This window comes from Semicossyphus pulcher, unplaced genomic scaffold (genome assembly GCF_022749685.1).
Source record: "Semicossyphus pulcher isolate SPU_LCO1_2020_fin unplaced genomic scaffold, fSemPul1.0.p SCAF_20, whole genome shotgun sequence".
NCBI lineage: Eukaryota > Metazoa > Chordata > Actinopteri > Labriformes > Labridae > Semicossyphus > Semicossyphus pulcher.
Window position 1 is genome coordinate 10,382,238 of NW_027211694.1, and position 22,120 is coordinate 10,404,357.

Sequence of the window (22,120 nt, forward strand, 5' to 3'; positions counted from 1 at the left end):
ATTGTGTCAGCCCACAGCACACCTGTGTTATAATCATGCTGTCAAGCGTCTTTATATGACACACCTGCTCAGTATAAGATGCTGCTTTGTCAGAGCATTAAAACACAAAGTAACGTTTTTATTTTTGGATTTTACTTCAATATAAATAGAAAGGAATAATTCAGCATTCTGGGAAATGCTCGTATATCGATTCTCAAGAGGAGTTAGATCAGCAGATCGATACCACTCTCATCTCCGTCCATTCAATATGAAGCTCGGACCTACCAGCACCTCTAAAATACACTAATCAAAACTTCAGTTCAGGAGGGTGTGTGAGTGATTCTGGGCACTTTAACTAAATATATCCAACTGTTTTAAAGGTTTGTGTTTTCTTTTGAAGACACTTTATACATAGTGTTTAAATAGAGTACAGTCTGCCCTCACACTCCCTGTGCAATATGAGTCAGAACCTCAAAGCTCGTCGCTCGTATCCCTCCTTCCTCTCCCGTATCTCCCTCCTACACTTGTTTCTAATTATTTTTCATAACTCTCTGAATCCACCTCTACTGCAAATGACATTAATGTGCTGTGCTGGTTATTTTAGGAATGCTCTTAGTGCACATCTTGACTCTTACATTTGTAATGTTAATAATTTAACTACTCTACTTTTTACTTGCGGAACTGTATAATGATGCATACAAGCTTTAGCTAATGTGAAATCAAAGCAGAGTCTGTTGTTAAAGTTGAACCTTAGTAAACTCTTAATAATATTGTCTAAGATACTAAGGGGGGAATTCACTAAGAATGAATTGCAGCTGCTGATAGCACCATAAATTGAGCTTCATTTGCCCCCGCTATCTGCTCTGTCTCAAGGTACGATTCACAAAGCAAATTGCGCTAATGATACGCCCACAGATCCGTGCAGTTCGCTCTCGTTTTGTGTCTGATTGTGGAGAGGAGCTGCCACCACCTCTACCTTCTGCTGCACAGTGCTGAGCTCTAAGGCAGTAATTGAACTCCACACTGACGGATCTCAACTCCACGAAGAGATTGATGATGAGCGGGGAGAGGAGGGGGGCAGCTCTTTTAACAGCTTATTGTAAAGTCCAGACTCGACAGGTGCAGCTGTCTGTAACGTAGCTTCATTTATAAACGAACGCGCAACAGCAGCTCGTACATATAATAACGGGGTCCAGACCGTCTCCACATGTGGAAATGTGTGCCTGTGTGCCGGGGTCGAGCCTCGCACACATAGAAAGGGGCCAAATTTGCCACAAATGTCTGCATAATGACTCATTAAAATACTCGCAAACGGCACCGGAGCAGGGACGCCGTTTGCTCTGTGTGTGCTTTGAGAATGAGGCGGAGTCTTTCTGTGTCATTTGCACAGGTTCTGATACTATGATGTAACAAATGTTTCTCATTATCGGTACGTGTGCCAAATGTAGAAACTGTTTATACACATGCCTAACTTAAAACAATTGTTTGTTATCAGATTTTCTCCAAGCATGCATAATTGTAGTCTTAACAAGTTAAGACTACAAAAACCTATAGTTTATTTTTCTACACCAGCAGTGACTTTCAGAGAGAGTAGTTTCCTGTACTTAAGCTGCAATTAAAATATAATGTAAAACAGGAAAATTATAACGTTCCTAGTGTCAAACATTTGACACGCTGTACGTGTGTGTTTGTGTGTGTGTGTTACCAGGTGAGAGAAGGTGCAATGACAGACCTGCAGACGCAGTTACGAGAAGTGCTCCGAGAGAATGAACTACTGCGCAGAGAGGTAAGGACGCTGACAAACATGTGTTTTAGAAATTATAGCATCTGTCTGTCCATCCTGAATGTAAAATAAATATTACAAGTACACAAAAAAGATTTTAATGTCCCTATTAACAGAACTAAACGTTCATAAGACAAAAATGTTTGATGTTTCTTGTAGCTGGAGGCTAAAGAGTCCAAGCTGAGCTCCTCTATGAACTCCATTAAGACGTTCTGGAGTCCGGAGCTGAAGAAGGAGCGGGCGCTGAGGAAGGACGAAGCCACGAAGATGACCGTGTGGAAGGAGCAATACAGAGTGGTGCAGGAGGAGACACAGGTAGGAAGGAAAGGTGTTTCTGTGGGTAGATGTCTTTTCTGACGATGCTTGTTGCAGAGATGGAAAGATCAGCGATATCCTGAACACGGTTGGGTTACAATAACCGCTATAGAAGCTAATCCAGGAGCTCTTTGATACATTTGCCCTCCTCTGTTTTATCCAATATAAAAATACATGCAAAAAGTGGGGCATTCCCTGATCACTCCTTGGCCTGCTGCGGTGGATTTGTCTCGCTGCTGTAAGACGGCCTTGAGGACGGGTAAACGGATGAAGCGGGGCCGCCTGGTCGGGGACTCCCAGCTGTCTGCTGGTTCAGAAGCCATCTGGACGAGACGCGGCGAGTCTGGCAGGAGGCCGGGACATTATACAAGAGATGACTTGCACGCACGAACGCTGGCAAGCCGCGCGCCTACTAACAGTGACTCATTTCACACGCTGTCATCTTGTGCTCACTACTGTTGCTCTGTATGTGCTCTTTAACGTCCAAGGGAGGGGGCTTCAGATTGTGATCACTCTCTAAGAAAATTTACAGCCCGTTCGGTGTGTGCGTGAACATGTGGAGTACGTGCGTGCCTGTGTGCGCATCCGTAAATCTCTGCTCTTGTTGCGCGTTCAAAGCGAAGCCGGGAACAAAGGAACAGATGATCGATCCATCGTACTGGAAAAATCCTCAGTTGCTGTCACACCTCTCCCTCTCCTTCAGTGTGTGTGTGTGTGTGTGCTGAATACACACGTTGCGACATGAAAGAATATGTTCTGATCTCTAATGTCAGGAAATACACGATGTTCTCTCTCTCCTTCACTTTCATTCCCTTTCTTTCCTCCAGACAAATCACACCCGTTTAACCCAAGTCGCCCTTTTTATTTCCTGCTCTCATTATGCTTCTCTTCAATCTCTGTTTTCTCTCCTCTGCTCGGGCTTTCCTACATTCCCTCGCTCCCTTTTCCTCTCTCTCTTCTTACTCATTCTCCCTCTCTCCTTCTATTTCTGTCGGCACAGGGTGAGTCAGCTCCTGCTCTCCTCCCTCCTACCTTCCTCCCTCTCTTCGTCTCTTTGTTATCATCTGGGTGTTAAAAATTCAATTAAGTTACCTCCCAGTAGTTTCAGCGGTGAGTGCGAATGGATACACACATGCACGTTGTGTCACGCCCCTACTGAGGAATGCACAACTCATCCCCACCCTCCGTCCTCCCTGCTCCTTTCCTTCCTCACCTCCTCCTTCATGCTCGGCCCACTCTCAGGCCCTCTCTGTATCTCTTCCTCCTGTCTGCGCTCGCTCTGCATTAATCCTCTCTTCTCATATTACTTGTACAATGTGTCACCATAGACTCAAAACCGGAGTGACAGACATTCCCAATCACTTGTTTGTACTTGTTAGGACCACATAAGTGACAGTGGGATATCCACACTAAGAGAAATACTTAAATACAGGTTCTAGCACTTTAAATGTAACAATTTGCTTCTTTATATTGTAAGTGTATGTCACTGACTGACTGAGTGTCGGTACTTTCAGAGCCACATAAAGTAAAAATATAACAACAACAAAAACGGCCCGGGAAACACTTCAAAATAAAAGCATAGTATACAGACGAGGGGAGGCAGAATTCCAGATCAGGCTTTTACTTTGAAAAAGCATACCGGAAGTGTTGACCTACTTTACTCTCCATGCCTGTGACTTTTACTACAGGAAGAGATGTTAATATTGTTGTCAGAGATCAACAGGACTCATCACAATTCATTTTCACTGTGAATTTTGACCGATTTTCGGCGCGTGAGTCGTGCGAGATACGCAAGATACGCACGTGTCACGCCAGCATTGTGAAGACTCATCTGTTTTCATGCATTTCAAATGAAATTGAAAAAACCCACAAAAGCGCACATTGATCTGATGCGGTCAGCCAAATACTAGGCATTCACCTAGTCTTGTTAAATGTACTTGTCACATTTAAATAAACAGAGTAACGCTTTCACTTCATTTTGTGCTACATTCCGGCAAATTTTGCCTTAAACTAAGACTTAAATACCAGCTCCAGTTGTGTTTGAAGGTATATAAAATGCTCTGCTTGAAATAATAAATTGTGTCTGATATGTTCTTTCTGCAAAATACGTTTAATTACCTTGTAAAAATTCTCCCAAGGCATCTCCTCCTTCTCCCTGTTTTAAAATTCCTGAATCTGCATAGGCCCCGCCCCCTCCATCGCAAAAACAAAACATGTCTCTGCCATCGTTAAGTGGCAACTTGTTGAAACTTAGCTAGCTTTAAATGTAGTAATTAGTAGTATGATGTTAACGTTAGTAGTCAGTAGTGAGTTTACAGCTGGCTTGGCATTGCCGAAGTGGTTGCCATAGGTTGCACATAATGATATGCATAGCGTCACCCCGTCCGTTAACGGGATTGGCTCCTTAGGTTTGTGACGTCTCAAACCTGCCAATATTAAAACGTGTTGTTCAGCCTGTCCTTGGTACACTGCAGTTTAAAAGCAGGCAGGCCCAGCCGTGGAGATGACTGCTTATGTTGTCCCTGATATGTCTTGTAGCACATGAAGAACACCACATGGAGATGTTTACACGGTTAAACACTTGGTTTTCACTAGAGGGCATCTTTAAAGTTAGGGTTCTTTACCTGAATTTGGTGCATCTTTGGTCATGTCAGTGTGTCTTTGGGAGTTGGGTGGATAGGGTGTGGTGCTGTGCAGCATCGCTGTTTTGGATGTCTTGACTTTACGCTGGAAGAGGACGGGGAATAGCCATGTTCCTCTTGGCCTTCATACACTCATCATACTGCACTTTGTGGTGTTTTTTCAGCTGGTTGAACAGCTTAGTTGTGTTGCTTTGCAGCACAGACACAAGTTTCATGCACTCTTTGCATATAATTTTTTTCTTGCTTAACATCCTCTAACCTCCAAACAGCGGATGACGAGTCGTCTCAGGGGACCATCTCTCCGTCTTCTGCTCCAGTCATGTGACTTTTGTTTCTCCAGTTCTGTCTCTGTTGTTTACTCTTCCACTCTAAACGGCCGTTGCAAGGTAGGCGCTCATGACATGCCATGCCAGCTCTTCCCAAAATGATCGCCGCCTGGGGGAGTGACTGTTAGTTAAGGTAGCGCTTGATTTGATATGGAGGAGAGTTTTCTATGGGCGGAGCATTTTAAACATCAATATCGCCGTCAATCACGTTTATTAAATCGTGGGATGCCAAGATCGTGTATAATAATTGTGCAGCCCTACTCTAAGCTAAGCACTGCTTTAGTCTCCACTAACTTCTATGGCCATATAAGGCTTCTTATACATCCATGACACTGATTGATTGATTGACACATTGATTGAAAAACAGATATTTGATCCAAGGTTAATTTAAAAACACCTATAAGTGCAGCTTTAACGTCGAGCAGGCTGTTTGTGAAGGAAGTGAGACCAGTAAAAATACTGTAAAGTGACAAATTCTCGGTGTTCCTGTTAACCATGGTGGGTGTGTGACGCTTCTTACTAAAAGATAGAAAAGAAAAATGTGTTTGTGAGAAAGATTGTCTGCAGTGAGATTAGATGGGAGCTTTTAAGGATTATTCTCTCCCTGCGTTCTGCCACTTGCTTTCTCTTCCCCACGCGCGCTAATTTCCCCCCAACCGCAGCGTCTCCTCGTTTGTCACCACACTCTCCATCACTTCCTCCTCTTTTTTTCTCTGCGTCAACATTTCACTCCCACTTTCCGACTCCCTCCTTCCCTCCTTCCCCTCTCCTCGCTCTCCATCTGTGCCTGCGGATCAGTTTTTGCCACAGAATTGGATTGAGTAGAACGGACACACCCTTGTCTGACAGATCTATTGATGTGAACAAGGATGCCCGCCGTATTGTTTAGCCTAATAGTCAGTTTTCGACGTCTCCTTTGTCAGTTTTTGTGTGTGAGTGTGTTCGCCTAATTTTTCACGCAGAAAAAAAGGAAAAGATGAAGGAATGTCGGGAATGCGAGGGGAAAACTTTCTTCTTCTACCCTCCTTTATACAGCGCTCACTTTGCATTTGTGTATATGCACCCCTCAGCAGAAGGCTAAAATGTAAGCTAACATCTGTTAGCTTACTCTCCTGCAACTAACAAAAAGGACTTTAATGCTAAATGCTTACACGTCTTAAATCTAACCAATACGGTGTAATTTATGCATGCTAAGCTCCACACGCTGATTGTTGTGTTTTCCTTCATAACCATAAAGTGTGTGCATCTTGCTCTCTTTTTTTCCCCGGTTTGCCCCGGCACCGAATCTCACCACCCGAACAATAACCACTCTGTCCGTCCGTTTCTGGGGCTGCTTATTCAATCTATCATCTACTGTACTCCAGGCGAGCCGTGTGACGTCAGCAGCACCGACGTGTGTGTGTGTGTGTGTGTGAAAGAGAGGGAGCGAGTGTTTAAAAAGGGGCAGCTTTTCAGCAGTCTCGTACTTGTTTCAGGTGTGTTTGAGCCAACATACACACATGCATGTAGCGTGTTTCTTTGCATGTGCGTGCCTCATTCAATTTTTTTTTTTTTTGGTGCCAGCTGTGTTTGTGATAAAAAGAGACACACAGTACCAGGAGGGAATCTGTGCCCTTGCGTGTTTGTTGGCAGCCTTTATGTGTGTGTCAGGACAATTGGGCCTTTTTTACACAAGTGTGCGTGTCAGTGGAGGCGCAAATTGCCCCATCGCCTGCAAGTGTGTATTGGTATGTGCACATGCCTATTAGTGAGCATACAGTTTGTGCACATTGAGGCAGAAATGCATGCATGTTTCTGTGCATGCATTCCTCTTTTTATCAAGCGTGTCTTTTTGTTTGCCTGCAACAATTTGTGCGTGTTTTATGGAAGTACTCAGCAGTGCTGTGATGTCAGAAGTTGTGTTTGTCTGCAGAGAAAGTGCAGCAGCCAGTGGTTGTTGCACTTTTACTGCTGCACTGTTTTCATTCCCTTCAATTATTCAACCTAATACTCATGGTGCTGGTTAAGAATAGAGGTGTGTGTGTGTGTCTGCTATACAGAAAGAAAACTCTTCTCCTCCTTTAAAATACATGAATCTCAATGAGGTTTGGTGTTGAACAGAGTTATACCTGATCATTTAAGGCACAATGTAGTTTGTAGAGACGACATTCCCAACAACACCAGTCACTTCCTCTTGGATGAATGCGAGCGATCTGGCATTCTGCTGCTTTTACAGACTCCCATAATCACACTCTTCAAGCTGTTATGGGCTGCGGGTTACACACCACCTCACACAAAAATGTCCCGAACACACCAAAATAAGAAAGTAAACGCAAAGGTTAGAGTGTTTGCCCGCAAAATATCGACCCCTTGGACTTTTCCATATGTTGCCATGTTAGAACTGCGAATTAATATGGATTTTATGAGGTTTTAAGTAGTCGACAAACACAAAATAGGCCATTATCTTGAAGTGGGGTGAGGTAATGCAAGGTTTTCAAATTAATTTGCAATAAAAATAATGAAAAGCTTTGAGTGCTTTAATATGAAACCTCTAGATAAGATTAGCTACAACCAATCGCCTTAAAGGGCCAGTTCGCAGATTTTCAACCTCAGTGCTATCATGCTATTATGGGGAGCTAATGCCATTATGGGCCCTATCCGCTTCTCCAATGGGCCCTAGAAAACCTAAGCCAGACTACGTAATACGCGACATCTGCGTAGGCCAGGGAGCTAAACTACACTTCCTCAATCTAGGACGCCCGCCTCCGATGTCATGTCTCATTCAAAATTGTCAGGTTTGAAATGTAGACTGCAGACGTGAAAGTTTTTTAGACGATCCACCGGTATATTCTTGTCGCATTTCTGATTCTGTACCGCTCTGAGCCGTTGCCTGCAGCGAAACGGTAGTCTCGCTGGGCCATTCCTTTCAGAACGAGGGGTGCAATGCACTCTGGGTGTTGTAGGAATGTAGAATGGGTGAAACCACGAGCTGTTTATGCAACTTTCTCCACAGCTACAGGGCCAATTTTAAATATTATTGCTTCTGTCGATTACAGAGAACACCAGATTTGACTGACAGTGGCTTTTTCCAGGGGCGAATTGCTCCTTTACTGTTCATACTTTGCGTTGGAAAATTGTTCAGCGTCCTCAGCACAGTGACCTACAATCTCAATTTCCAGGTGTAGAGCTGCTGCTAACGCCAGGACACGATTCCTTTTCATTGTTCTTATGTTTTCCTGGTAAAATTTCCTTGAATAAAAGCTAATATTTAGCATACAGAGCGATTTAAAATGGCCTTAACGGTCACCAACAAGGGAAGCGGAAGTGCCGCAAGACAACTTTCGTAACCTAGCAACAGTATGCGCTGGTGAGAAGCACTCTGAAAATGAGGTTGTGGGCGCTGCCAGCACAAAAAAACGCTGTTAGTGGACACAGGCCCTTATGCTGTAAAATGTGGAAAAGCCTAAGGGGTTTTATACAGGACATAAAAGTCTATAGATTGTTTGTAAATCTTGCTCATTATGCCTTAAAGATCATATCAGTGTTTTTGTAAAGGACTGTTTGTTCATAGATTTTACCTACATTGGTCTTTCTTTAGCCAGGTCCTGTTTTTTCTGGTAGGAATAAGAAGCTAGCTACAGAGGACAGAGGAGGGAAAGGTCTGGCGGTTCATCGGCTGTTTCCCTCTGTGTGTGTCTCTGTGTGTGTTTTCAAGGAGCTTAATCCAAACAGGCAGGTAAACACAGTTCCTGTTACACCTTGGTGCCGCTCTTCAGGTCCAGAGAAGGATGACTGAAATAGAGAGATGAGACAAGAATGGAGGGATCTTCTCTTCCTTTACTCCTCCATCCTTCTTTTTTTCTCGTCTTTGCTCCCAGCGTTGAAGTTAGAGAGCCAGAGAGAGGGAGACACTGACTGGCACTTATGATATTTTCCACTCTATGAACATGGCAGCGAATCAGGCCTTCGGGTTTATGTGTAAATCTGCGGGGCTTGAGGAGATGGTGGAAATGTTTAAACCATCTGACGCGAGTTAAAGAATCACTCCAAAGACATTTATTCACTTAGAAGAATCCAATTCAATCCAAACTAACAGCTTTATCACCAAAACTGTTTTCATTATCTCATTACAATGGCACCTGGTAGTGGGTGGGATATGTCCGGCAGCAAGTGAACATTTTGTCCTCGAAGTTGAAGTGGAAAAATGATGCGAGTGACAAATTGTGACGGCTGGACGACTTGATCAGAGCATCTCCACAACTGCAGCTCTTGCGGGATGTTCCCGGTCTGCATGGGTCAGGACCTCTACCAAAAGCGGCCCGAGGGAGGAACAGGACCAAGTACACCCCTTCATGGAAACGGTATTCCCTAATGGCAGTGGCCTCTTTCAGCAGGATAACGCGCCCTGCCACACTGCAAACATGTCTCAGGAATGGTTTGAGGAACACGACAACGAGTTCAAGGTGTTGCATCTGTGGTCCGATCCATGGAGGCCCCACCTCGCAACTTACAGCACTTAAAGGATCTGCTGCTGACGTCTTGGTGCCTGATACCTCAGCACACCTTCAGAGGTCTAGTGGAGTCCATGCCTCGACGGGTCAGGGCTGTTTTGGCGCAGGTGGTCATAATGTTACGGCTGATGGGTGTATGTGGCATTTGGAACTTTTTTAGCACTCAAATTTTTGGAAATAACTACTCCCCTAAAACCAAACATCTCCAGTAAATAGCTTTAATGATGCCAAGCTATTAAAATGTTTTCAAATTCCATTAAGAATATATGATCCAGCTCAATTCTCTCTCCATAATCGACATCCGAAGTCTGAAAACGACACAGATCCTTCACTGCATCACGCTAGGTTTTCAAAATAAAAGAGGAATGTCCCAAACTGCGTCCCACACAGCGAAGCCATGAGATCAAAGAACAATTACGTGGCAGTAGGAAGTGTCTTTGGCAACTTTTAGGAGAAAAAACACTGACTAAAAAGCATCTGTCTCTGGTAGTGAAAGTTGGCTAGGTCCTGCTGTTAACCTTTGGCTATTATGTGATGTCATTTCGTTTTTATTATTGAGAGGAAGAGGACAGTGGATAATGTCTGAAACAGGGGAAGAGAGAGTGTGGATGACACCTGGCAAAGGGTCGAGGGCTGCCGCATCGTGTACTGTAGCCTCTGAGTATGTATACCTACTTGTCTCACATTGCCTTTCTCGCTTCTCCCTCACAAACACAAGAGATGGGGACTCTTCAACCGGGGGAGGTGTTTGTAGATTTCCTCGTGGAAACTGAGCGGAAACGCACAAAAAAAACCTCACAGATCTCAGTGTTACGATGTATATTTGTGGTTCTGGTTACTGACAGCAACCTAAAGTATCTCCAGCACAAAACTTGGACTCTATTTTCCGTGTTTTGACACACTGGGAAGGATATAGATATACTGTAAGTGCACCTCGGAGCAGCATGTGTGCTGACTGAGTAAAGAATTATAATCACCGCTCAGCACTTAAAGTTATTACACCTGATTTAAACCGATGCTTTTCTAATTTCATTACTCAAACTTGGCGTTGGGCTCGTCCTCGTGGCTGCAGATTGGTTCGATCCAATAAAAAAAAGGACGGTGCCAAGTGTTTCCGGTGTGAGATTTTCATTTACTGTATAAGAAAAAATGCAAGCAAGAGTTTCTGTGCCAGCTGGCTGTGACAAAACGCTTCGCCCGGCAATCCCTGTATGGACGAGGGAGAAAAAAAGTGAGAGCGAGGGGGCGGGGATGGATCACCGAGATGGATTGAGATGTGTTAAACGGAGAGGGGAAGACGGAGAGGAATTAGAAGAGTGGGGAAGAAGGAGGCGAGGTAGAGGACGGCAGGGATTGAGCTGGACTGATGGAGGCTGATGGAAGTGATGGATGAGAAAGGAGGAAGGATGACTGCACATTGTCGTGTTATTTCTCTTTCTAGGAAACATTTATCTGAGTGTTAACCAGAGCAGGTTGAAGGAAAGGAGGAAAGGAAATCACAGAGGATTTGATCAAACTCAGAGTTTTATTATCAGTCCTATTTATGTGAATTTGCTGGGTTAAAAAGAGAAACTCGGTTTTGTGAAGCTCTCGGACGGGAGCTACGGACGAGGCAGAGGAAGGGGAGGGGGAAGGATTCTACAAACAGTTGGGGCATTCCTCAGGAGTCACGCTCCTCAGCTGCAGATCTAAAACTCCACTAACTCCGCTGTCTCTCCTCTTTTCTTTGATGAAATGAGTCAGCTGACATGCTCATTGGGAGAATGTGTTGTGCGTGTCATTCACGCCAACATCTGATAAGAAGATGTGGATGCTAAACCAAAATGATCATATATCCGGTTTATAGAATGTGGCTCTTATTCTTCTATGTCTTTCTAACACTGTACCTCTGAAGGTAATAAATGGAGCGACGCCTGCGAGCTACTTCAGACAGGCCACTTGATTTCACACTTGACATGCGTCACTCCCCAAAACACTTCCTCCCAATTTGGCGGCCTAGATTTCTGGTCTCTCCCAGTGCTCTGTCATTGCCGCCACTGCTGCGCTCATACTTTCAGCCCCACCTCCACGTCAGCATCCACCTGCAGGCTCCGGCTGGGGGGGTGTAAGATATTATCTCATCAGTCTTTGTCTGACTGAACTGGCATCTAGGAGCACGCACATCTCTAAATAGTCCAACAATGCAATAAAACATTATTGTAAGATGGTTAGACTAGTAGGTTAGCAGTGATAATCTCAGGCACTTTATATGGAGGTAACAGCAGTAGTGAGCCCACCTGATATGTATGTGATGCTCCCTCGGTGCACATGGAAACTGTGTAGCAGCTAAATGATGAATCAGGACGCATATAAACTGTGGTGAACGTTCGTTTGGGTAATTATGTTTTCCTTTTGTCTTGCACTGCAAATCATTTCACTAATCTGAAAATCTGCGCCATCGTCTGTTTGTTTGTCTCCTCCCGTCTGATTACTTTTTAGCGATGTATTTTTCCCCATTCTCGGCAATCATCCTGACGAGTAATATTTTCTTATTATAGATGCAAATAAATGCCCAAATTACAAAATGAAGACGCAGTTATTCTGGCTTTTTTCCCACAGATTTTAACTTGCAGCCTTCAAGGTTTTCTTTCCCACATGTTCCCAACTTACCAAACCCTAAAGCACGGATGATTTGTCTCCACCCGACAGAGACTCAAAGAAAACTCTTGATCCCATCCTCCTTGAAATGTTGGGTAACATGACAGCTTGTGCAGACTGAAATAATCTGAGACAGCAGACTTTTTCTCCTGAGAGTGTTCTCCTTTTTAAAGGGCCAGTTCTTCGATTTTCAACCTCAGTGCTATCGTGCTATTATGGGGAGCTAATGCCATTATGGTAGGAAAAAATGTGATTTGGCTCTGTGCCTTTGGAGGATGCTATCCGCTTCTCCAATGGGCCCTGGAAAACCTCCACCAGACGACACGTTTTACGTCGTCAGGGAGCTCGCTAAACTACACTTCCTCAATCTAGGACGCCCGCCTCTGATGTCATGTCTCGTTCAAAATCATCAGGTTTGAAATGTAGACTGCAGACCTGAATATTTTTTAGACGATCCACCGGTATATTCTCATCGTATTTCAGATTCTGTACCGCTCTGAGCGTTTGCCTGCAGCGAAACGGTAGTATTTCGCTCCAGCTTCTCTCGCTGGGCCGTTCCTTTCAGAGGGAGGGGCGCAATGCATGCTGGGTGTTGTAGGAATGTTGACTGGGCGAAACCACAAGCTGTTTGTACAACTTTCTCCACAGCTATGGTGCCAATTTCAAATATTATTGCTTCTATGGATTACAGTGGCTTTTTCCATGGGCGAACTGCTCCTTTAAACTTGCAACCTTCAAGGTTTTCTTTCCCACACCTCTTCTTACCAAAACCAAAAGCACGGATGATTTGTCTCCACCAGACGGAGACTTAAAGTAAACTCTTGATCCCATCCTCCATGAAAGTTAACATCTGACACAGCAGACTCCACCTGCATGATTTTTCTCCTTTATAAAGCAGCGGAGGAGCTGAAGCCGGACCGAGCCGAACTGCGAGTGTAAATGTGTGAAGAATGTGATGGTGGAAATGACAGCCTGCAGGGTCAGCACGGTTTGAAGAGACCATTTCATCAAACACATCTTTAATACATGATACAATCATCTCTCTGCCTCGCTGTGCCCACCTCGTCTTCCTCCAGCCTGCACCATGTCAACCCATGAGTCATTATTCCTCCCCGCGCTTATGTCAGCATACTGTACGTGTGTGCGTCTGAGTTAATGTACATGTGTGCCACTCTCACTGCCCGCCTTTAGAGATTTAAATGCCAAAGCTAGACGTTAAAAAAAAGCCTTAAAAACGACGTATTAATCGGGACTTTTCGAAGGTGTTTTTGTTTTCTTACACACGAGTGCTCATCGGTGACAGATGGTCCTCAAACCTGTGTGTTTACTCAGTCCGGATGGAGGGATAGGAGAGAGAGAGAGGGATGGAGAAGCAGAGGGGTGGGTAAGGTAAGGTAAACAGGGAGTGATAGCAGGGGAGGAAAAAAGCAGATGGACACTAGGAAGGGAGGGAGGAGAATGAGCGGACTAGAAAGAGCAAGGAGGAGATTTATGGAGGGATTTAACCGAGAAAGAGAGGAGAGAAGGAAGGAGGAGACTTCAGCTCTCGGGTGTCTTATAAAACTTTAACTTTAATGCAGAGAGAGAGAGAGAGAGAGAAAGCTCTGTTTTACAGTGGAAAGAGAGAGAGGCTTGACACTGAAAGGGAAAGAAACGGTCACATTTCAATCTTTTCCTACAAGGCTGTGATTTCGTAAGCTCTCCCTCTCTCTCACTTTCTCTTCTTCCTCTGCGTGTGTGTGTGTGTGTGGAGGCCTGTGGTAGCCATGTCTGTCCTTATAAGGAGGCGGTTTGGGAAGAGTTACTGAGGAATGAACAGAATTACAGCGCAGTCGCTCCCCCTTCTTCTTCCTTCTCTCTAAAATCCATCCACACGCTCGCCAATCTACCCGTCCATTCACGTGCTTTACATCTGTAATGTGCTTTCTGTTAAATACGTTTGAAAGCTGCGGCGTTTCTCCTCCTTTAAACCCACTTCTGACCCTGATGTTGCTCCTCAAACTGACTGATTAAGGTCAACATTTCTCTCCCCTCTCGGCTATTTTCCCCTCATTTAATCTCTCGCCTCTTCCTCTTTTATTTTTATACACAATCATCCGATACTTCTTTCTCTCCATCTTTGGGGAATTTTGATTCTTGTTTCCGTTTTATTCTATTTCCTCGTCTTTATTGTGTTCTCCGTCCTCGGAGAAATAAGAGCGAGTGTGTTAATCTGCTTGTTGTCTGATGTCTGAGTGGGCGATGCTTTCAAACACACACACACAGCATGATCACCGGTACTTATATTATCCTGAGCTCTATGTGTGTGTCCGAGCGTGTTTGTGTCTGTTTGCGAGGGGGGGGGGGGGGGTGTGACTCACCCGGACTAAGCGAGGGATAAGACGGAGGAATATTAAAGGAGAGATGGTTAATATTGAACGACAGATGAGCTGGGGCCTGAGGGAGGATGGATGACGAACGGATGGAAGAATTGTCGCCGTATTAACAAACGAATTCCTCTTCTTGCCTTGCTTTCCTCTCGGATCTATAGAGACTGCTTATTAGATGACAGAGGATGATTAACTTTATTGTATCAGTACCTCAAGGAAGTTGCGATTAGGCAAATTCACGCAAATTCAGCCAATCCCCGCAATTTTTTTCGACCTTGCAATTTCGGCCAATCTTCGCCAATTTGCGCCAATTTGACCTGTCACCCTAATTCCCCCACGGGCGTTTACAGCAAATATTTTTTAGTTTACTGTGCCTTTAAGATATCCAGAACACTACATGCTAGAGACTTAGATTTCCCTTTTGCTGTGAAGCAGACAGCTGACCCGTTCCGTTCTCCTCCTTCTCCCTCTTTAAAAATTCCCCAATCTGCATAGTCCCCGCCCACTTTTCACATTTCCAACTGCCCCCTCCGTTGTGAAAACAAAACACGTCTCTGCCATCGATTAGTGGCAACTTGTTGAAACGTAGCTAGCTTGAAATGTAGTAATTAGCAGTAAAGTTTACGTTAGCAGTCAGTAGTGAGTTTGCAAAAATGACAATGATGGTTACAGCTGGCTCATGCATCGCCAAAGTGGTTGCCGTAGGTTGCACATAATAATATGCCATTAACGGGATTAGCTCCTTAGGTTTGTGACGTCTCAAACCTGCCAATCTGAAAACGTGTTGTTCAGCCTGTCCTTGGTACACTGCAGTTTAAAAGCAGACAGGCCCAGCCATGGAGATGACTGCTCATGTTGTCCTTGATATGTCTTGTAGCGCATGATAAACCACCACATGGAGATGTTTACAAGGTTAAACACTTGGTGTTCACTGGAAGGGGGTCTTTAATGAGACTCTACACAGTGAATCTATAATAACAAATCCAATACTCAATGTCTTCTTGTCATACTTTATCCAGGTTCAAAACTGTTAGCTGTTCACTTAGACACTTCCTGGTGCCTCTAACTTTCCACCAATCAGAGTGCAACAAATGTGAGTCAGTGTTTATCAGAGATAATAATCTCTTATCAGTGGTTTTAAAAAGCGCAGCACCCGAAATAACAAATAAAACAGCTTCAGTGTAACACTTAATGTGTACATTCATTCTTTTTATTTCATTTAATTCTTAAACCTTTCATTTTTGCATCCTGACATGGAAATTGACTGTAAGTGATGTCAGAAGACAAACAGCTTGCTCAGCCAATAGATGGCTCTATTGGAGCGTGTGTAGCTCACAGTGTCACAAAAAAGCCTGAAAAATATCTCAATTACTTTAATTTTATTATTTTGTTACTAGTTTTTAGCTCCTAAATATGCAGCAACACATCCAGTATGTTCACCTCCAACCACAGCTCTCTAGCATGATGAACAACCCAATGTAGAAAAGGGTCACGTTGCATCTCACATATGCTTCCAACCCAGCTTTGTGCCGCTTAGATATTCAAAGGGTGAAAACGATAACGCAACACACGCTGATAGTGGTGTTTTAATCATGATCATACCAATGATGTTTTGTTGTGGGTACTTTTGTTTCAGTATCAGTACATCTGAAAACACAGGCACAACCAAATGTAGCCAGCAGCCCTGATCTGAATCAGACAGAAGTACAGATGGATGCTAATGAAGCTTCTTAATAACAGCTTGTCGGAGGAAGTTGTCGCATCCTGTGTGCGCTTTTATTTATTTGTCGACCAGAGTTGTCCTAATGCTGTAATTTGCAAGTGTAAAGTTGTGAGAGGGAACAAAAAGTCCTGCTCGTACAGTGCACAGACTACTCTCCTTCCTCGCTGTGTTTGCTGTCTAACCTACTGATGTAAACGCTTGTGTGTGTTCACGAGTGTGTGCATGCTTCTGGACGCACGTGCATTTGCATTCCTGCCTCTGATTTTGACTCTTGACCCACCCTTTCGTGCGTCAGGAAGTGCATGATGGGGTCAAAGGTGAAGGAGCCAAAAGACGACTCAGCAGAAACGTAGAAGAAAAACTTCTCAGTCTCCTCCTTCTTCTTCCTCGTCGACACATTTAACATGTTTTCTCAAACTTTCCTCGCTGCCGTCTCCTTATCTGCTGCTCTTGTTTTTCTTTCCTCCTGCTTGCTTCCTTTTTATATTTCACTCCCTCCTCTCCTTGCCTCTCTCCTGTGGTCTGGCATTTCTCTGCTCCACATTCCAGCTGTGTGTGTGTGTGTGTGTGTGTGTGTGTGTGTGTGTTGTGAGGAGTTCTGGCCCAAGCCCCTGTGTGTGTGAGTGATGTTGAATTCTTTATATGTAACCCTTTGAAGCTGTGTGTGTGTGTGTGTATTCATATTGTATTAGCTTTCCCTCATGCAGAAACAAATGTTCTGTTTCTGTGAGCAGATTCTTGAGACTGTGTGTGTGTGTGTGTGTGTGATTTCTAACTCTGACATACTTCTGGATGTTTGATGTTTGTGTGTTTCCTGACTCATTACAGGACATAATGACGCATGTTGGCATGCATTCGTGCTCTTTAATGTAAAAATAGCCCATGAAATACACTATATGTATATATTAGTGTTATGAGCATTAATGTGCTTCACTGTGCTGTCACTCTACATCTATCCGTTTGGCACACATACAGCTGTGTTATTTATATCTTTAACTATGGCTTCAACCAGTAACTTCCTTCCATTATTGATCAAAAAACAAAAAACACATTTAACTTACCGGAAAAAGCGTCAAAGATCCCGCACGTCGGCCTGTTTAACAGCAGAACAGCTTCTTGTGTTGGTCTGAAGCAGACGTCCACAGATATGAAAACTTCAATGACTGTAGTGATTGTTTCAAATACGTCTCCTCTCGCCGTTCCTCCTTCACTCTGCTGATCGGGAACAGATCAGCTGCAGGAGCCGTATTTGTCAACAGAGCTGTCAATCATCCTTTTGATAGCATCAAATTAAACTTGTCAGAAAAATAAATAAAAAACATGGATGAGGCGGGCTTTGTGACCTTTACTGCAGCCAGTCAGCAGGGGGCGCTCGAAACGTTCTGGCTTCACTCTTAGGGAGCTGTCATGTCGTCCATCTTTTTATACAGTCTATGGCAGGGGTCTCCAAACTTTTTTCGTCTGAGAGCTACTGTGAAAAAATTAAAGTGGCAAAGATTACTTGCTCACTGTAATTGCTGGTGGCGCCCCATGTTGATTCATTTATCGACTAAAACGCTGGTACCGCAGATGAGGCACACACACACTTGTCCTTCACTTTCCACTCCCCGTGGAAATAGTATGTTTTCTGCTTCTTCTTGGCGTGGCCACCTTCATAAATCTGGCTAACAGCACCGAACTCCTCACTTTAGCTCAGCTAGCGTACAACATGTCAGACCCGACCTGTCGATGGAGTCGGCTGTGATTGGTCAGATTCAGTTGACGAACTTGCCAGGAGCATCACCGTTTCTTATTGACAGCTGATCGGCCTATCCTGTTTTTTTGTATTGGAGGGGGCGGGACATCAGTGTGTATGATTGAATTGAAGTAGTAAGAGGCTTTCAAGGTGCATTCGTTGTCGTCAGACTTTTTGGTCAGAGTCTGTGGCGAGCTACTAAAATCCAGGCTGCGAGCTACCTGTTGGAGACCACTGGTGTGTGGTATACATATTTGGATGCAATGTTAGTGTGTATATTGAAAATAAGACATTGAAACAAAATAAACTCTAAATATTAGAATGCTTTAGAAATAAATTTTAGGCTTGTTAGTTCGGGAACAACTGATGTATTTCATAAAATATCTTGTTGTCAGAAGAGCACATTTTAGAGGCCAGTTTGGTATCTTCAATCATATTTTTTGGTCTCCACATAAGTCCAAAAAAATAAAAAGGATAAAGTTAACAAAGCTGCAAATTCTCACATTGTGGAAAAATAACCCTAAATGTTTCAAATACGCAGAAATGTAAGTTAAAATGTCTTGAAGCTATCTTATCTCCTGATGCATCCACTTCATATTGTGCATAAAGCGAAACCATCAAGATTTTGTGCAAATTCCTGCACGATTTCTTCATATGGGTGGATCAGCGTTTGCATGTCTGAGAGAGGAATCACTGCTGGCATTGAGACAGAGGGATTAAACCACAGAGGAAATATTTAAGGAGGCAAGAGGAGACTCTTCTTCTTCTTCAGGAAAGTCCTATAAATGTCAGCCGGCCTCCAACGTGTGTGTGAGGAGATCTAAATATTCTTCTTCACTTCCCTCTTTTTCTTTTTTAATCTCCTGTTCGGGCCACTTTCTCCCTCAGCACTTTGCTACCTGTGTTATTTCTGTCTCTGGCTCTGTGACTCATGTAGTGATGACCTGGCTGATGTTCAGGTTATGTGTGACGCATTTGTGAAACCCTGGGACATCAGAGTGACACGCTCGGCACATACACACGGTTTAAACTCTGCCTTTGTCTGACTCAGGGGGAGTCATGTCATGCTGTCCTCAGCCATCATGGTTGTGGTTCTAACCTGTCAACACACTTTTATAACAGACTCGCTCACTCCAGATGATACAGACCTACTGTATGCTGTCAAAGTCATTTCGGTGCATCCCCACTAAAAATTCCAGATCCAGCCCAAATCTACAAGAAGAGACAAGAAGAACTTCTGCGCACAGCAATGATCTTTTGCTTCATTAAACTTTTAATGGAGCCTTTGTTAAAGGGCTGCACGTACACAGCTTTGTGTCTTCAGAGCTCTTTAAACCTGGTGCCATTTACCCAATTATCATACACATTTAATAACCTAAGACACAGTGTTTGGAAGCAAGCTTGATGAAGTCCTCAACATGCAAACTGGAGATGCAGACTCAGCAAAAGCTTTAAGAAAAGCTTTTAATGGACTACCCTACGTACGCCCTTAGCTGACATGTTTTTTGGGGGTGTCCCAAATTACAGCCTACCATCTGTTTTCACCATGTCGAGTTTGCAATCCTGCTAGCTACCGGTGCTGCAGCCTACGGTAACGTTGATTGTTGTGGGGGTGGCGGCTGCACTGGCGATCATGACGCCGCATGTCCGTGATGAAGCGTTAGCAACAGTCAAGTTAGCTTTCCTCGCTTAAAACAGCGAGGAGCACAGCGCTGCGTCAGATTGTAAACAGGAGACGTTGTAGCGGCTGGGACCTGGAAACAGTTTGATGCGGAGGTGTGATGTCGCCACTTAAAGTCGAGGTGAAATGAAAAATGTCATTTTAATCCTTTTAGATCACATCCCCGGTAATATTGTGCTTCTATTTGACAATATAGGTCAAAAAAATACAGAAAATCAATTTCTTCGTATTCTTATATCAAAATCCGATCATTTTTTTCTTCCGGTAAAACAAAATATCACGTGTGCTTACGTAATCTAGTACCAAACAATTTCAACCAATAATATCATGACATCCACCTGTCAATCAATCTGCAACATTTAGCCGCAGAGCACCAAGAACGCTCGGTCAGTCAGCTAGCTACTGCGCTGTGGAGAACGTCTGTCTACGCCCACTTCTCAGCGATCAAATCAAATCCCTCTAATGATATTTCCCGCCTGCACTTCCTGTTTCACTCGGAAATACGTCACGATACGGAAGCTAGATACTCTCGACATGCCGTTTCATCTGCGCTATCGCCTGGGTAAAACACCGTAACACAATAACACCAGCATTTTATACTAGTATTTTGGTCGCACCGGTTTATAGGACGCAACCCACTTTTTAGATGGAAAAAAAAACATTAAAAATTTGTCTTATACACCGAATTTTATGGTCACTCCGGCTTCCCGTGACAACAAGTTATTTCTGGTAGTTTTCTCAAGATCTCAAGAAATAACGACTCGGCACCACCGTAACATCAGATGACCATAACTCGTATCCACAGAGTTGCAAAAGCACAAAACGAGCATAAAAACAGGCTTAACTTAGCTCATTAGTGTGGGCAATGACAGCATGGCATGTCCGGGTCTGTAATATCACAGAGACCAGCCTGTTGCTTTGTTTTCTGGATAACCGGAAAATGATGTTAAGTCGAGATCTCGATAAAACGAACAGAAATGACTTGTTATCACGGGAAAACTGAGTAAATAAAATGTATGCATGCATGCATGTCCGCTAAGGCCTTCCGTACTTCCCCCCAACCTGTCCATCCATTTCTTTTCCTCTTGTTCGTCCTTTTCAGGTTTGCATGAGCACAGCACACAAGATGTTCTTTTGCCCTGTGACTTACCCAAGTTCCTCCTGCTGATCCCCATGTGCCCCCAGGCGACCTGGGAGATCTAATCCCTCCTGCATGCTCTGGGTCCAAACTAAGTTGTTCTTACAGAATGCAGGGCCAGAACACTCCAGAAAGCAGTTGGAAGAATGGCATCAAAGCCAGCATTACTGCAGCTGATGATGCAAATGGATGCCCTATTTGTCATTACCACAAACATGCGGGGCCTTAGGGGGCGTGTCCCCTAGGCCACAATCTAAGCTTCTGTTGATGGTACTCATTTACAACCTTGTAACACCTTGTAGTCCTGTTGTGCAATGAAACAGTAAAAATCTGACTAATTACTTCTACATTTAAAAAACGCTCTGATCTAAATGAAACTTCTTCTTGTCTCGCCCTGCAGCATCTTCAGTGCTCCATCCAGGCTTTACAAGATGAGCTCAGAATCCAGCGAGATCTCAACCAGCTCTTCCAGTCCGATTACTCAGAGTCCGGCCTCTTCGGGAGCCAGCCCATCCCCCCTCAGGATATGACGGAGGAGAACTTCCTGCGTCTGCACGCCGAGTACGAGCGACAGGTCAAGGAGCTCTTCCTCCTGAGGAAGACTCTGGAAGAAATGGAGCTGAGGATAGACACACAGAAACACACGCTAACTGCCAGGTAATGAGAAGATATATCTGCTGTACATCCTAACGTTGGACCTGTCGCTTTAACTCTCCTCTTTTCTCTCAGGGATGAATCTATAAAGAAGTTGCTGGAGATGTTGCAGAGCAAAGGCCTGTCGTCGCGGGCGACCGAGGAAGACCACGAACGAACGAGGCGGCTGGCCGACGCCGAGATGACCATCCACCAGCTGGAGGGTTTGCTGGAGCAAAGAGACAAGGAGATGCTGCAGCTCAGGGAGGTGTGTGCATCCAAGCGTTCCCATGTGTGTCTTCGGTTACAGCCAGATGTGAGCGTGCGCAAATCAAACCGTGTCATATCCAGGCAAGGCTCTTGGCTGCTTCGACTCCCGGGTCATAATTCAGTTTTAATACGAGACAGAAACATCAGCACACATGCACGAACACACAGGAAGGTACACTTTATCCTAGTTTGTCCACTTTTTCCTGCACAATTTGTCTCACTCAGCTGTTTTAACTCTGATCATTAATGTGTTTGTTGCCTCTACAACAGCTCCATCTAGTGGTGAGTTACGTGAATGATCCTCACATCTCTCAGTGTGTAGACTAACAGAAGGTCACGTTTACCGTCTGATATTTAAGGACAAATACAGTCTTACAGTCGTGTTGTCTTATTAGGAGA

General features: G+C 44.2%; 1 protein-coding gene across 5 annotated transcripts in view; it reads left to right on the forward strand.

Annotated features, from left to right (window-relative positions):
• The window catches only part of LOC138599323 (ELKS/Rab6-interacting/CAST family member 1-like), a 154,923-nt gene that overhangs the window by 13,639 nt on the left and 119,164 nt on the right, over window positions 1–22,120 (forward strand). For all 5 annotated transcript variants that reach the window (XR_011308717.1, XM_069670927.1, XM_069670928.1 and 2 more), the window contains exons 3-6: window positions 1,688–1,765; window positions 1,922–2,077; window positions 21,219–21,475; window positions 21,548–21,719. Coding sequence is in view for 4 of the 5 variants with exons in the window: in XM_069670927.1 (XP_069527028.1) it covers window positions 1,688–1,765; window positions 1,922–2,077; window positions 21,219–21,475; window positions 21,548–21,719 (663 nt within the window). In the remaining variant the exon portion in view is untranslated. The remainder of the gene's footprint in view (window positions 1–1,687; window positions 1,766–1,921; window positions 2,078–21,218; window positions 21,476–21,547; window positions 21,720–22,120) is intronic.